The 13,409-nt window shown below is 43.8% G+C and overlaps 1 protein-coding gene across 3 annotated transcripts in view; it reads left to right on the top strand.

Annotated features, from left to right (window-relative positions):
- The window catches only part of SLC1A2 (solute carrier family 1 member 2), a 134,285-nt gene that overhangs the window by 45,436 nt on the left and 75,440 nt on the right, over positions 1–13,409 (top strand). The window contains exon 1 of one of the 3 annotated variants that reach the window (XM_089778544.1): positions 1,206–1,353. The exons of 1 other annotated variant lie outside the window; for it this stretch is intronic. In XM_089778544.1, the coding sequence (XP_089634670.1) occupies positions 1,331–1,353 (23 nt within the window). In that variant the 5' untranslated portion in view covers positions 1,206–1,330. Of the gene's footprint in view, positions 1–1,205; positions 1,354–13,409 lie in introns of those variants that run through there. One more of the 3 variants, XM_075927482.2, reaches the window with a different exon arrangement.

Raw genomic sequence — 13,409 nt, 5'->3', positions numbered from 1 at the left:
TTGGTTTACACGTAGATTATATATTGGGAAAACTTTCCTCAGGGCTTTTGACCTGACCTTGTGAAGAGCATGGTTTCTCTTTTTTATTTTATAGGTAGACATTTGGGCCCAAAATCACTACTGATGTGAATTATGGTGCACTTTATGCACATCTGATATGCAATAAGTGCCGAAATGGATACGACTTACAAAATGAGAAGGCGGATGGATAGCAGGGAAAGTAATGAACAGGCAAGTTACTTCCCATAGGTGGTGAGAAAAATAGTTGGATAATAAAGACCCATGTGTACGCCCATCTTTCCTTCTCCATCTTTTTTTGATCTTTCAGAGATTTTAGGCAACATTTTTTAGTCAGGCTGTTCCCCTCAATTATTGCTCTGATTAATTAATTTCAGATCAGTGCCATGAGGGTGCATATGCAGAGGGGTTCTGTTCTGAGAGGGCTGCTGATACAACTAATTCAGCTCCCCGAGATGTGTAGGTTGGGAAGAAATGTACCAGCAATCCGAGTCAGCACCTCCACCAAGGAACACAAAAAAACACCCAGCCTTCCTGTGAGAAGAGATCAACTCAATCTGGGTGTTTTTTATGGGACAAATGAGTATTAAGAAGTACAGTACATTGAGTTGAGATCCCATGGGTCTATTCTACTTTCCACTTGCTGTAATTAAATTACTATTGAATTAAATTCAATTTGTTTAATTGAACTGAACCATTCATGCTCCAGATTGCTACTATTTAAAATAATACAATGTCTACTCTTTACTTTGATAAGTTGCAATCACTTTAAGGAGCTATTATAGGGCACTGCAGTGGGTCATCAGTTAATGAGTTAGGAACAGGCCAATATTCTGAATACCTCAGGAGAAGTGAAGGATCCAGGGAAAATGATTTCACATTTAATTTCTTGAATGGTGATTATTACCCAGCCCCTATGTGGTGCAGTAATGCATTTCAATCAAAGTCATAGGAATGGTCTTGATCAAAGGGAAGAAAATTCCTTTTTTTCAAATTTTCAAATGTGAGACTCTAAAGCTAGGTACCTAACTCTCGGTGCCCACACTGAAACATTAGGCCTTCTCTCTGTAAAACAATAATGAAGAAGCAGTAAGATTATTTTGACATGCCTGTATTGCATACTGCCCAAATAATCATTTAACAACCTTGATTTCCAGAGCCAGGAAAGTAATCAATAGGAATCCCTCATCATTAGTCTTTGACATCAGCCAGTGGAGCAAATAAACATTAGAGCTTTGATAAGAGAGTCTAGTTAAAAGTCTCTTACAAGTCAGAACACTGAAGATGAGTAGGACCTTCACTGCTGTAAGCCATGGCCCCAATGTTCATGCATAGGTAAGTGGAAACTTCAGATTTCTCTGGAATTTTTTTCTCTGTTTTTAGCAGAGATTTGTATACCTTTCTTCCCTATTCTAAGTGAAAAAAATGCTGCAAAATTCAGGCAGAGGTTACAAAACCAAGGCAAATAACTGGCTGATATGAAATATGCAGTATGCTGTCACTGACTTTAGGGGTTGTAGCAGAGTGGATGTGTAATTGTTGTGTAGCCCTTCAGGCGGCAAACCAAAGGGGGATCTATATTACCCTGGATGCTCTTCACATTGCTAGGGCCACTTTGGCTGCTGGCATAGACTGGAGCGGATTTAAAGTCATTGGTTTGTGCAAGGGCAGCAACATTCTGGCCATGCCCGTGACACACCCATTATGTACAGGAGAAGTCTGGGGTGGAGCTCAGAGCCAGCAAGTGCATTTTTAGGCCACTTGGAAATTTCCTCCTTATGGGAAATTTTTCAAGAGCCCACCTGAGGCAGCTTTGGGTCTGGGTAATGACTATGAAGAAATTTAGTGTATGGGTTAGGAGCTGGCTCCTGGAATTTATTGTGCAAACCTCTGTGATTGTGCTGGAGTGTTGTGGATTTATAAGAAGCCACATTGTCAATGTGAGTCTTAAATTTGAAAAATCAGTCACATGTAGGGAGGTCTTATAGAGATGTCTACATCAAATACTGCCAAGAATTCAGTCAGGAATAGCACATTGGAGATCATGAACTTTCATAGGCCTACATTAACATCACATCACTGGAGACTGAAGAACTGTGTTCTTGTTAGCAGACTATCTTTAAAACACAGGTTCATAGATTCCTTTCAGGAAATTAGGAGATTTAAAGAAATGTTTATTTGTTCCTGGTTTAGATAGTTGAGCCTTAGAAAATTTCATGTAATATTTTGCTGGAAACAGTGAAAACAGAAGAAAAGTTTTCAGATGTTCTATTAATCTTGGATAACTTGAATTCTATGTAATATAACTGAATCATTTGCTATAGGAAGAAACATGTCTTCTGAATTTTACAGAGGAAGTCATAATAGGCAAGCTGTATTCCTGGCTCTGAAACTAACTCACTGTATCATCTTGTGCAAATGATTTACCTTCTCCAGGGCTCATTTTCACTAACAGAAAAGTGAATGACTTTCTAATAGTTATTTTATGTTCCTAAATGTTTGTAAAGCATTCTGAGATCCCGTAGAAGTCCAAAACTAATTAGTTATTGTGTATTTTGCATTATTTCCAAAGATATTATATTTTCCCCATTCCTATTACAACATTGCTTACATTAAAAAATGCATATTTTAATTTTTTAATTCATTCTATATGTACTAAATGTATCATAACTTATTATATTGTATCATAATAATGAAGAGCTTCTGTGGCTTGTTATCTCAGTGTTATACCCAGAGAATTAATATTAGTAATTGTTATGAGTACTAAAACTATTCCATTATACAATCCTGTTTTCAGTGGCTCATAAATTTCATCTTTTGGTGCTTAACATTTTGAGACTTAGTTTCTATCCAATAGTGAATTGTTTTAAAATTGTGTGTGCAAAAACATTACAAGGTTTTTTTCAGTACTCTTATGAGTGTGAAAAAGGCTCATACTTTCATCATAACCATAATCTGGCAATTTCTAGCTATGAAGCCTCAGAATATAAAATTCATAGAGGTGGTATGCTTCTGAGTGTTCAGATGGAGACTGGTTTGAATTTGGGAGAGTTGCGATGGTGTATTCCTGTATTTTGCCCAGTGCTTAGCCAAATCTTCACATATCAGGCACACCTGCATAACTGAGAGGAGGAGAAGAGATCTTGCTTCTAGGAAGCAACAGCAGAAGGCAGCTGGGCTAAACAACATGCTAAAAGCCAGGAAATAAACTCACACCAGTGATGTGTCTGTATCTGTGTGTGACATGGAACAGCTGAGAAAAGAAATGAAAACATAAGGAGATTAAAGGGGCATGACAGTAAGATACAGAGAGACATGCACTGACCTCGGCTAACTTGGAAAAGCTTATTAAAGAAGGAAAAAAGCATATTGTATGGTTTGGAGTTGAACATAAAGATGAAATCTTTCTCATGAGATTTATTACCAGCATGGAAAATTAACATATGGTATGCTAACATGAAGAAATAAGCATTTTGTTATTTCTAGTAGTCTTTTTCTAGGTAGAAGAAAGGAATCTTACTATAACATGACATTTAAGTGGTCATGTAAGACTAGCCATGGATGTCCCAATACTCCTGATAATCTGTTAACCAAAAGCTGCTGGTTAGATCACAGAGTCCAGAATCCATACTTAAGGCTGGAAGAAATTGCCATTGAAAGAGCGTCATTCACAGTGTATCAGATAAAAAGAATGTCTCGCTCTTTATTTGAATTTATCTTGCTCAGATAAATATAGTGATGATAGTTTTGCTCTTTGTCAAATACAAATTCAGAATCGAGGATACATAAGGGCTACGTCTACACTGGCCCCATAAAACGGAATAGTCATGCAAAGCAGGTAAGTCAGAATAGGGAAATCCGCGGGGGTTTAAATATCCCCCGCGGATTTAAATAAACATGTCCACCGCTTTTTTTCCGGCTTTTTCCCAAACCGGAAAAAAGCGGCCGACATGTTTATTTAAATCCACGGGGGATATTTAAATCCCCCGCGGATTTCCCTATTCTGACTTACCTGCTTTGCATGACTATTCCGTTTTATGGGGCCAGTGTAGACGTAGCCAAGGTGATACAGGTTGAACCTCACTAGTCCAGAACTCTTTGGAACTAACTTTTAGTTAGCCAGATGTCCATTTTTCATGGTTGTGGCTAAGTTTCTTGTGGTCCCCTAAAGTTTGTTTACAATCATCACTCCTAGTTTCCAGTGTTATTTAGCTCTAATTTACTCCTAAATGTCATCTAACAGCCCAGGAAGCAGTGGAAGGAAGTGTTGGCAATGCTGCTAGGCAATATTGACCTCCCATTGTCCAGAAAATTCTCTAGTTCAGAACCCGTCAGATTCCAAGGGTGCCAGACTAGAGAGGTTCAACCTGTAATAGATGTCCCTAGTAGGAAGTTATAATGGAATACAGAGGGCTTGTTAACATGAGGAAATTGACCAGAATAGCTATTGTATAATCATTTATCCACTAGGTATTCTGGTCAATTTCTCCATATAGACAAACCTAGAGTTTTTCATTGTTGGCGTTTTTAGCAGAGAGAGCAAGAATCAAATCAACATGGGGCTCAGCTTAGGTCTTACCCCCCAAAAGTGACTGAAGCAATAAGTAAGTTTGCTGGGCAGGGACAAGGAGAGCTTACAAAGGCCCTTGCTTTCTTGTACTTGTCCTGTGGTTTAAGAACATCTGGCCATGTCTACAGTACAAAATTATGTTGACCTAACTATATATAACTGATGGAGTAATGATGTTACTTACGTATGTCTACATGTGGCTTCTTGGGTCGGTGGGGCATGCCATCACCAGAAACACTTACATTGATTGTACAGTCAGTACGGGGCATTGGGGATGGTTTCTAAAAGCCAGTAACAGTTGACATAAACACTGCACTGACACTGCATCAACCTGGACTCTATGTTGGTCATGAGTTAGAGTTATTAAGTCAGGGTTGCAGGGCAGTTACATCAGCAGGAGTGAAACCTCCACACTTAGGTTGCTCTCCAGTGAAGTATAGTCTCTTGGGTAGACCAGATCACAGTTCCAATGTCTTGAATCTCCAACAGTACCAAAAAGCCATGTAATGCGATACTTTAAGTCAAGAACCCTAGTTTACCATCGAGGGAAGGCTCCTAGATTGCAAGCTCACAAGCTATATGTTGCCAACAAGCTACAGATGAAAATATGACTATTTCAGGAAAAAGTACAGTTAACAGAAAATATATCAATGTATCTGCTATTAGTATATATTGAAATTCTTAGAGTGCTGTATTATGTATTGTTATTTCTTCAGTGGAGAGATCATTTTCTTTCTGATATCACTGGTTTATTAGTAGCTTAGTAGTTTGTTAGTACTGTAGTTTTGGTAATAATTCCATATTATCAGTGTTTGATGTATCAAAATAGTGCTGCACCGCACTCAGTAACCATTTTTCTAAGACTCTTGATTGGGCACTGTGTAGTTCAGCTCCCTCCCTTGCTAGACTACTTTTTTTTCCTTTGTGAAGTCTGCCAGGTTTATTACAGTTCCAGGATTCTTTGTGAGAACAGCAAAGAGTATTTTGGCTCATTACAGCAGACTAGAAGAAACCCTTGGAGTGGAAAGAAAGGATTTAGAAAATGAACCAAGACAGTTTCAATGATACTTAATGCAAAGAAGATTTTCTGAGACTAGAGTGCTTTAATTTGCATTCAGAATATGGACTGAGTCCATGGATATTGGAATTTAGCTCTTTCAGCATCAGACAGAATATGCAGCAAACAGACACGCAGCAAGGTAGGATCCCAGATGGCTCTGGAGCTGTAAACACTGTGCTGTCTGTCTATACCCATTAACTTCAAATCAACAGCACCTGACCAACTCCTGCCTTATTGCCTGTTCTCAACTCCAACAATTATAGCAAATAGCAAGAGCTGGTCTCCCTACGCAACAGTTACAAGGATGTTTTGGGGAGAGTAGAGAAAGGAGAAACAATATTGGTATCCTTTGCTTGTCTGGAAAATATTTTAGTATCTGGATACCAGAACACCACCAGAAAATATACTGTGCTTCACTTTTACAAGCAAAATCTAGAATATTACCATTTTGTGTACAATGTTTATTAGACTTACTATAGGAGTTACCAAAGCAGCATCCTGAATACCATGGTAATAATGATTTGCAAAGGCATTTGTAATGATTTTAATGCCAAACATCATAAATGTAAGAATTCAAATAACATAATAAAACTTGTGCCAGGAAATCCAGAATTGGACTCCAACTCCTTGCCCGTATAGGACTACATAAGCAAACAATCACAGTATAATCTTATTTATCCAGTTCTCCTTTTTTATCTGTTTTTGTGCCTTGCCAAAATTCTATATTGGAAACTTATTTGGGCAGGTACTATGGTTATCTATTTTTCTGTGAGTTACGTAGTATATCAGTGGGTGTGGTAGAAATAAAGACAATGTTATACTCAAGCCCTGATTCCCTGATGCCTTGCATGTATTAGATCACTTCCACATGTACAAAATGGAATGTAAGAACATAGGAACAGCTGTACTGGGTAAAACAGGCTATCTAGTGGACTTTCCTGTCCTTATCATGAGCATTTTCTTAACCATCTTCTCAAATATGGCCATCGGGTGGTTTTACTGTGGCCATGAAAGGTTGTTGTACAGAGATGAATAGAGCCCTGCATATCCACAGATATCTGCTTCATATCCGTGGATATGAGTGGATAGTGGAGCAGATACCAATGCAGAGCTCTCTCTCCTAGGAAGGGGAATGCAGGGGAAAGAGGGAAGAGGGAGAAGGCAGGGAAAGGATGCAACAAGCTCTGTGCTAAATGGAATGCCACCCCTGCTTGGTCCCCCTCCTATCTGGTGAGTACTGACCTGCAGAGTCCTGGCCCCGGGTCCCTGCTGCTTCTTACTCTCAATCCCTACTTTTGTACTGTCTGCCTCTTTTTGGCAAGGCACCACCCTGCCCCCTCTTCACTCATCTCTGCTCCCTTCCCTCTCCCCTCCAGATGGTTTGCTGTGTGGATGCAAGTAAAATCTGGATTGCTGATTGTGGATCAAATGATGAGTTGATCCTGATAAGGATGTGGATTAGATGTAGATCCACATTTTTTAATTCATCTAGAGATGAATAAGGGAGGGGTCTAAGCAGTGGCCCTTCCCTGCAGTGCCCAGGGACTTCAGCCCCATTGCTCTGATTCAGCTAAAGCAGGGCTGAGCAAGATGCAGCTCAGGGGTTGGATGGAGCCGCCTAACATTTTGATCCAGCCCACGGACTACGTCCAGCTGCTTAATATTTATATCCTGCTGCCCATGCCACCAAATGTCCAGGCGGTGGATCAGGCAGCAGGATCCAATTTAAATGGCCCATGGCTCATAGTCATGGTGCTACCATTGTAGGAGCCAGAACCACAAGCCTTTTAAATAGCTGCAGCAATCCCGGGCAGCAGTCCAGCAATGTGGTAGTGGCAGGGGTCTATAAAGCCAATGGTCACGTACTCAGAGTTTTTCCAGTCTTTTTGGGAGCAAGGATCCATTCCTCAGGAACTCAAGGATGCATCCATTGTACATCTCTATAAGAGGAAGGGCAATCGACAGGTATGTGACAATCATTGGGGAATTTCACTGCTTTCCATCACAGGTAAAATTCTTGCAAGAGTGATGTTAAATCGTCTGGTCACTCATCTGGAGTGTGGCCTCCTGCTGGAGTCACAATGTGGTTTTCATAAGGGCCACGGGACTATTGACATGATCTTTGCCGCACGCCAACTTCAAGAGAAGTGTCAGAAGCAGAATCGTGATCTCTACACAACCTTTGTTGACCTCACGAAAGCCTTCGACACTGTCAGCCGACAAGGTCTGTGGAGGATCATGTCAAAGTTTGGCTGCCCCCCCAAATTCATTCAGATGGTACGCCAGTTTCATGATGGCATGATGGCCAGAGTGCTAGACAGTGGAGAATCTTCTAAGGCATTCCCAGTCACCAATGACGTCAAACAGGGCTATGTACTTGAACCTACACTGTTCAGCATCATGTTTACTGCTATGCTGAATGATGCCTTCCAGGACAGTGTTGCTGGAATCAGCCTTAAGTACAGAGTGGATGGGAAATCTTTTTAACCTGAGGAGACTTCAGGCTATCACCAAAGTGAAAGAGACTGTTCTGAGAGTTTTCTTGTTTGCCGATGATTGTGCCTTGTATGCTGGCTCTGAAGCAGAAATGCAAATTAGTGTGGACAAGTTCTTCACAGCTTGTGACAACTTTGGACTCACCATTAACAGCAGAAAGACCGAAGTCATGTATCAGCCTGTCCCTTATGCACCGTACACAGAACCCACAATCACAGTCACAGGGCGGATGCTACAGGCAGTGGACCAGTTTACCTACCTTGGCAGCACTCTTTCCCATGCAGCTAACATTGACATAGAAGTCACATGCAGAATAGCGAAGGCAAGTTGTGCTTTTGGTAGACTGCACCCCACTGTATGGGAACGTCGAGGAATCAGCCAAGCAACAAAACTGAAGGTCTACAGAGCCGTGGTACTCACCACCCTCCTGTATGCCTGTGAAACATGGACTGTGTATCGGAGGCACGCAAGACAGCTTAATCACTTCCACATGACTTGTCTTCGCAGAATATTACACATCAGATGGCAAGACAAAATACCAGACACTGAGGTTCTCTCTTGAGCAAGTTTACCGTCAGTCTACACTCTGCTGATGAGTGCACAGACTAGATGGGCAGGTCATGTCATTCGTACGCCAGACGAACGTATACCTAAGCAGCTCCTTTTTGGGGAACTCTCTACTGGTAAACGCTCACGTGGTGGACAGAGGAAACGTTACAAAGACACACTCAAGGCCTCCCTGAAGTCGTTTGGAATTGATACAACCACCTGGGAATCGCTGGCACACAACCGCTCTGCCTGACGTAGTCTCATCCACAAGGGATGCCAAGCTCTCGAAACAAAGCGCATCTCTGAAGCACAACACAAGCGCGTGCTGCGCAAGTCCAAAGCTACCAGCGCAATGATGGCAATGCCTACACATGTCTGCCCGACATGTTCCAGGACATTTGGTGCCCGAATTGGCCTGATAAGTCATCTTCAGACACACTGTATTAAATCTCAAAGCACTTAGTGGTGTTGAGGTCTTCATCGACCATGATGGACGAACAACTCAGTGGCAGGGACTGGAGCCGGGAGCCCTTTACTGTGTTTTTAATTCAAAGCCTCTGGTCCGAGAACTCTGGGGGGAGCCTAGTCCTTAGCCCCACCCTTTCCTCCCCAGTTCCGCCCCTTCTAGGGGGGAGGGGAGCCAGACTGTGACCACATAGAAAAATTCATTAAGTGACTCCCCTGTGAAAATTATTGCCCACCCCTGAACTAGATGCTCTGGCAGTGGGATTCAGTCCTCCCCTACCTCCAGCTGTGGGCCTCCATTGGCAGGCTTCAGTTCTCTCACCCAGCTTCAGCTGCAGGGCTTCCAGCTCTGGGTTTCAGCTTCCTTGGGATGGCAGGACTCTGGCAGTGGGCTCCAGGCTGCAGTGCCCCCCCCCCCCCCCCACCCTGTCTCCAGCTGTGGGACTCTGAGCTTCAACAGGAGTGGCCTTACTGGGCAAGGGGCAAGGAATGGGATGAACGGGTGCGTTTAGATAGCAGTGCTATTTTGGGATACTTCCAGTATCCCAAAATAGCATTTTCCACATCTTGACAGCACACCCGTTATTTCCAAATAGCTTTCGAACTAATGGGCATGATATTCCTTGTTCCACGAGGATTAAGGGACATTTCAGAATAGCTCTTTATTTTGAAATTTGGTGCTGTTTAGACAAAATTAACTTGAAATAATCTACGTAATTTGCATAGTTCAAATTGAGTATCTTATTTCGAGTTAAGGGTGCAGTGTAGACACACCTTAAAGCTCTCAGGAGGTGCCCAGCACAATGTGCAATGGGGGCAAAGGAAGCAGTGGAGGCCACGGGCACCAAAATATAATGATACATTATTTTTATTATTGAGTCTGAAAAAAACACACTCTCCTGTAAAGGTCCAAGTCAGCAGGAGGCAGTGCTGACTCCTGCTATTGTCTGTTAAAGTCCAATTTTCATGTCACAAGTTTATAACTAAGCAGTTTATCATGCCCAGCCCTGGGTCAGAGTGGAGTGGAAAGCCAACAGTTTACAAGGGGGTTTGACAACAATTCAAGGGTCCACCTGAGTCCCAGCCAGGTGAGGGTCAGATCTCCTAGCTGGTGGAGAGCCGACAAATGCAGGAGTTTTGCCTCTACAGTGGGAGCTGACAGTGGTAGTGTGGCGGCCATTGGGTCAGTGGAGATCCAGGCCACAACACGGTGACAAAGTCTGTGGGTCAGTGGGGATCCAAGCCACAATGCGTTGTTCACCCAACTTCCATCTCCTCAACCGCTCCGGAGTCGGCAGTTCCTAGGCTGCTTCCCAGTTCACCCTGGGGGCCTACCTAGCTCAGGTGCTGTGTCTTGAGGTCAGCTGGGGATGGAGATGCTGGCAGAGTGTCCATTGGTTCTTGCTCTGGCTCAGGCAGTGGCCAAGGCAGACTGGTCCAGTTGCTGGGGCCCAGTGGAGGTCCTTTTGATGAGTCTTCGGGTCATGGCAGTAGTCTCTATGTCCCAGGCAAGTTGTCAGGGGCCAGCAGACTTCCTGGTGGCCCACCCAGTCCTCCTGTCGGGCACAGCATAGCTGGGTCTTTCACTGCAGGAGCAAAGGCCAAGTGTCAGGCCTGTTCAGCCACTGGGCTCCCACTGAGCTCTGAGCTCTTATACCCCTGCTTCTGTCTTCCTGCTTCCTGTGGGTGGGGCTAGCGAAGGCTGAACCTGCCTACAAAGGGGTCTTAGAGGGCCCTTCCTCTTCCAGGTCAGAGGGAGGCCATGTCACTGTCCCAGACTGATTACACCTACATAAATCAAATATAACATTTTAACACACATGTGCATGTTTATTTGTTTTTCCTACATTTAATTAAGTATTTCAGGGAAATCTGTCAGAGTAGCAACACACTGAGGCCACCCAAAAATTTGTCACGAGAACACCTGATATAGGGTAAGTCTATGCAGAGATTTAAAACCTGCAGCTGGCCCAAGCCACACAACTTGGCTCATGGGGCTGTTTCTTTGCTGTGTAGATTTCTGGGCTTGGGCTGGCGCCTGAATGGGTGGATGCTCCCACTCTGCTGGGGTGTAAAGTCCAAGCTCCAGCCTGAACTCAGAGGTCTACACAACAGTGAAACAGCCCTGCAGCCTGAGCTCCATGAGCCGGAGTCAGCTGGCATGGGACAGCTCAGAGTGGTCTACAGACTTCACCAGGCCTTGCGGAAGGTATGTGGGGAGATGGCTCTGAGCCATTGGAAGGGGTGGAGTCCTAGGTGGAAGGGGCAGAGCTGGTGGCTAGCCTCCTTCAGCACCACCCCAAGTTTTGGCAGTGATTTCAAGGATCAGGGGCTCCAGCTACTGCTATTGCTTCTGTAGAAGTGGCTGCAGCTAAGAGCCCCACATCCTTTTAAATCACTGGGCCCAAAGAGCGCTACCCCTTTTGCCCTCTCCCTCACTTAGTGGCTCTGGCCAGCTGAGGTTTTTCTTCGCTGTGTAATGTCCCTCCTCAACATTCTTTTATCTAAGCATAGCTCTTGCTGTTTTTCGTAGAACTGTCTCCCTTTAAAAAAAAATTCCGGCTGTACTCTTGGCTACAACAATATGACTGGCACGAGTGCAAAATGGGTATAAAACACTGTCACCCATGTACGTGAGAATTCTGGGCTGGTAGCACTTACACCCACTTCGCACTTCGTGTGAGATGCTCCACAGCATGCGAGGCAGTCGGAGAGTCTAGCTGGCAGCGTTCGTGTCACTCTCTGGAGTGCTCGTGTGTTGAGTGCTGCAGACACATTAAACTAGATGGGCCTGCTTGTGGCTGCAGCAAACTCTTTTCTTTGGTGCCTTGTGAGCTGCACTTGGGGATGGCTGTTCCCACTTTCAGCTCCCTTCCTTTGGTAAGAAGAAGGATGACATTGATATTAGAGTTGTGCATATATACACCCTGCACTGAAGTTATTTAAACTGATTGATTGTGTTCTCTGGCTGGGTGTAAGTAGAGGAGCCAACAGCCTTGCCACGCCCTGGGCAAGGTCGGTGGGGGGGAGGAAGCTCCGTGCTTGGAAGGGGAGGGTCCTTGGGCATAAGGGACGGGGCGGGGGAAGCCAGCCCTCAGCACCACCCGGAGCCCACTGCATCATGTCCTTTCCCCTCAACCAGCCCTTTAGTGCCGCCTGGAGTGCACTACATGGTGCTCTGGCAGTGATTTAAAGGGCTCAGGGCTCTAGTTGCCGCTGCTGCATAGTCAGGAGCTCCCGGCAATTTTGAATTACTGGATCCTGGAGCAGCTGCCTCCTTTGCCCACCCTGTTAATGGGTTTGGGTGTCAGTCAGAATTGTCAACAAGACCCTTTCAAAAGAAACAACAGTAAAGCACTATTCAGTGGTACAGAACAGTTTACACCTCAGTTTGTGCCTCAGTTTGTGAAATAAATCAAACCTACAATATATCCTACTGTTCACTAAAAGCCTTAATTCAAAGCTTGTTAAATACCATTTGAGGAAAGATAGAAAATATCACAGTACTTGCTATTTCCCACCCGTTTTGCAAGAAATAAAAGTAAGTTAGAAGGGAAGCTTTATGAAAGAAGTTTGCTTTGATTTTAGGGCATATAATTGCCTTATCAGACCAGACCCTCTGGTGCCATATCCCATGTCTGTCTAGATGCCCATACTAGATACTTCAGAGGAAGGTGCAAGGACCCGTCCTGTGGACATAAAATAACCTGCCATAAAAAATAGTTTTTTCCAAACTCCAGGTAATAAGTATTTGGCTCTTGCCATTAAGAAGAAGACTGATCTCATATCGATTTTTATCCTATCACATGTGACCTGTATTAGAGTTTTCAAGGCTGAGAGTAATCCTGGCATATTCGCTAGCAGAAAATGGTGTGAGCATGCCAGCTAACTCAGGCTCATGGGGCTCTGGCAACCCTCTGAACTTTTCCAAGTTCACTCACTCATTACTGGGACAAATTGGCAATCCAGGATATAGACATGAATGATCTACCCATGTGAATAAGGGAAGGTTCAAAGCACCCATTCTTTAGGACTTCTCTGCAGTTACCCACTGGGAGAGAGGGGATTTCAGTGGTGTTTGATTCTGACAGCGGTAAACCTCTTTCCGAAAGAGCTCTTTTGGAAAAAGGCATGTGTGGTTGGGGAAGAAGCGGTTATTTGAAGGAAGAGGCCTGCAGGAAAAAGCAGAGGTGCCCTGGTGGCCACTCCATCCACAGTAATCACAACTTAAATGTGAGATAGCGTCCAATG

Source organism: Pelodiscus sinensis, chromosome 5 (genome assembly GCF_052426305.1).
Source record: "Pelodiscus sinensis isolate ZL-2025 chromosome 5, ASM5242630v1, whole genome shotgun sequence".
NCBI classification, from domain to species: domain Eukaryota; kingdom Metazoa; phylum Chordata; order Testudines; family Trionychidae; genus Pelodiscus; species Pelodiscus sinensis.
This window is presented reverse-complemented; position numbering and strand designations above follow the sequence as displayed.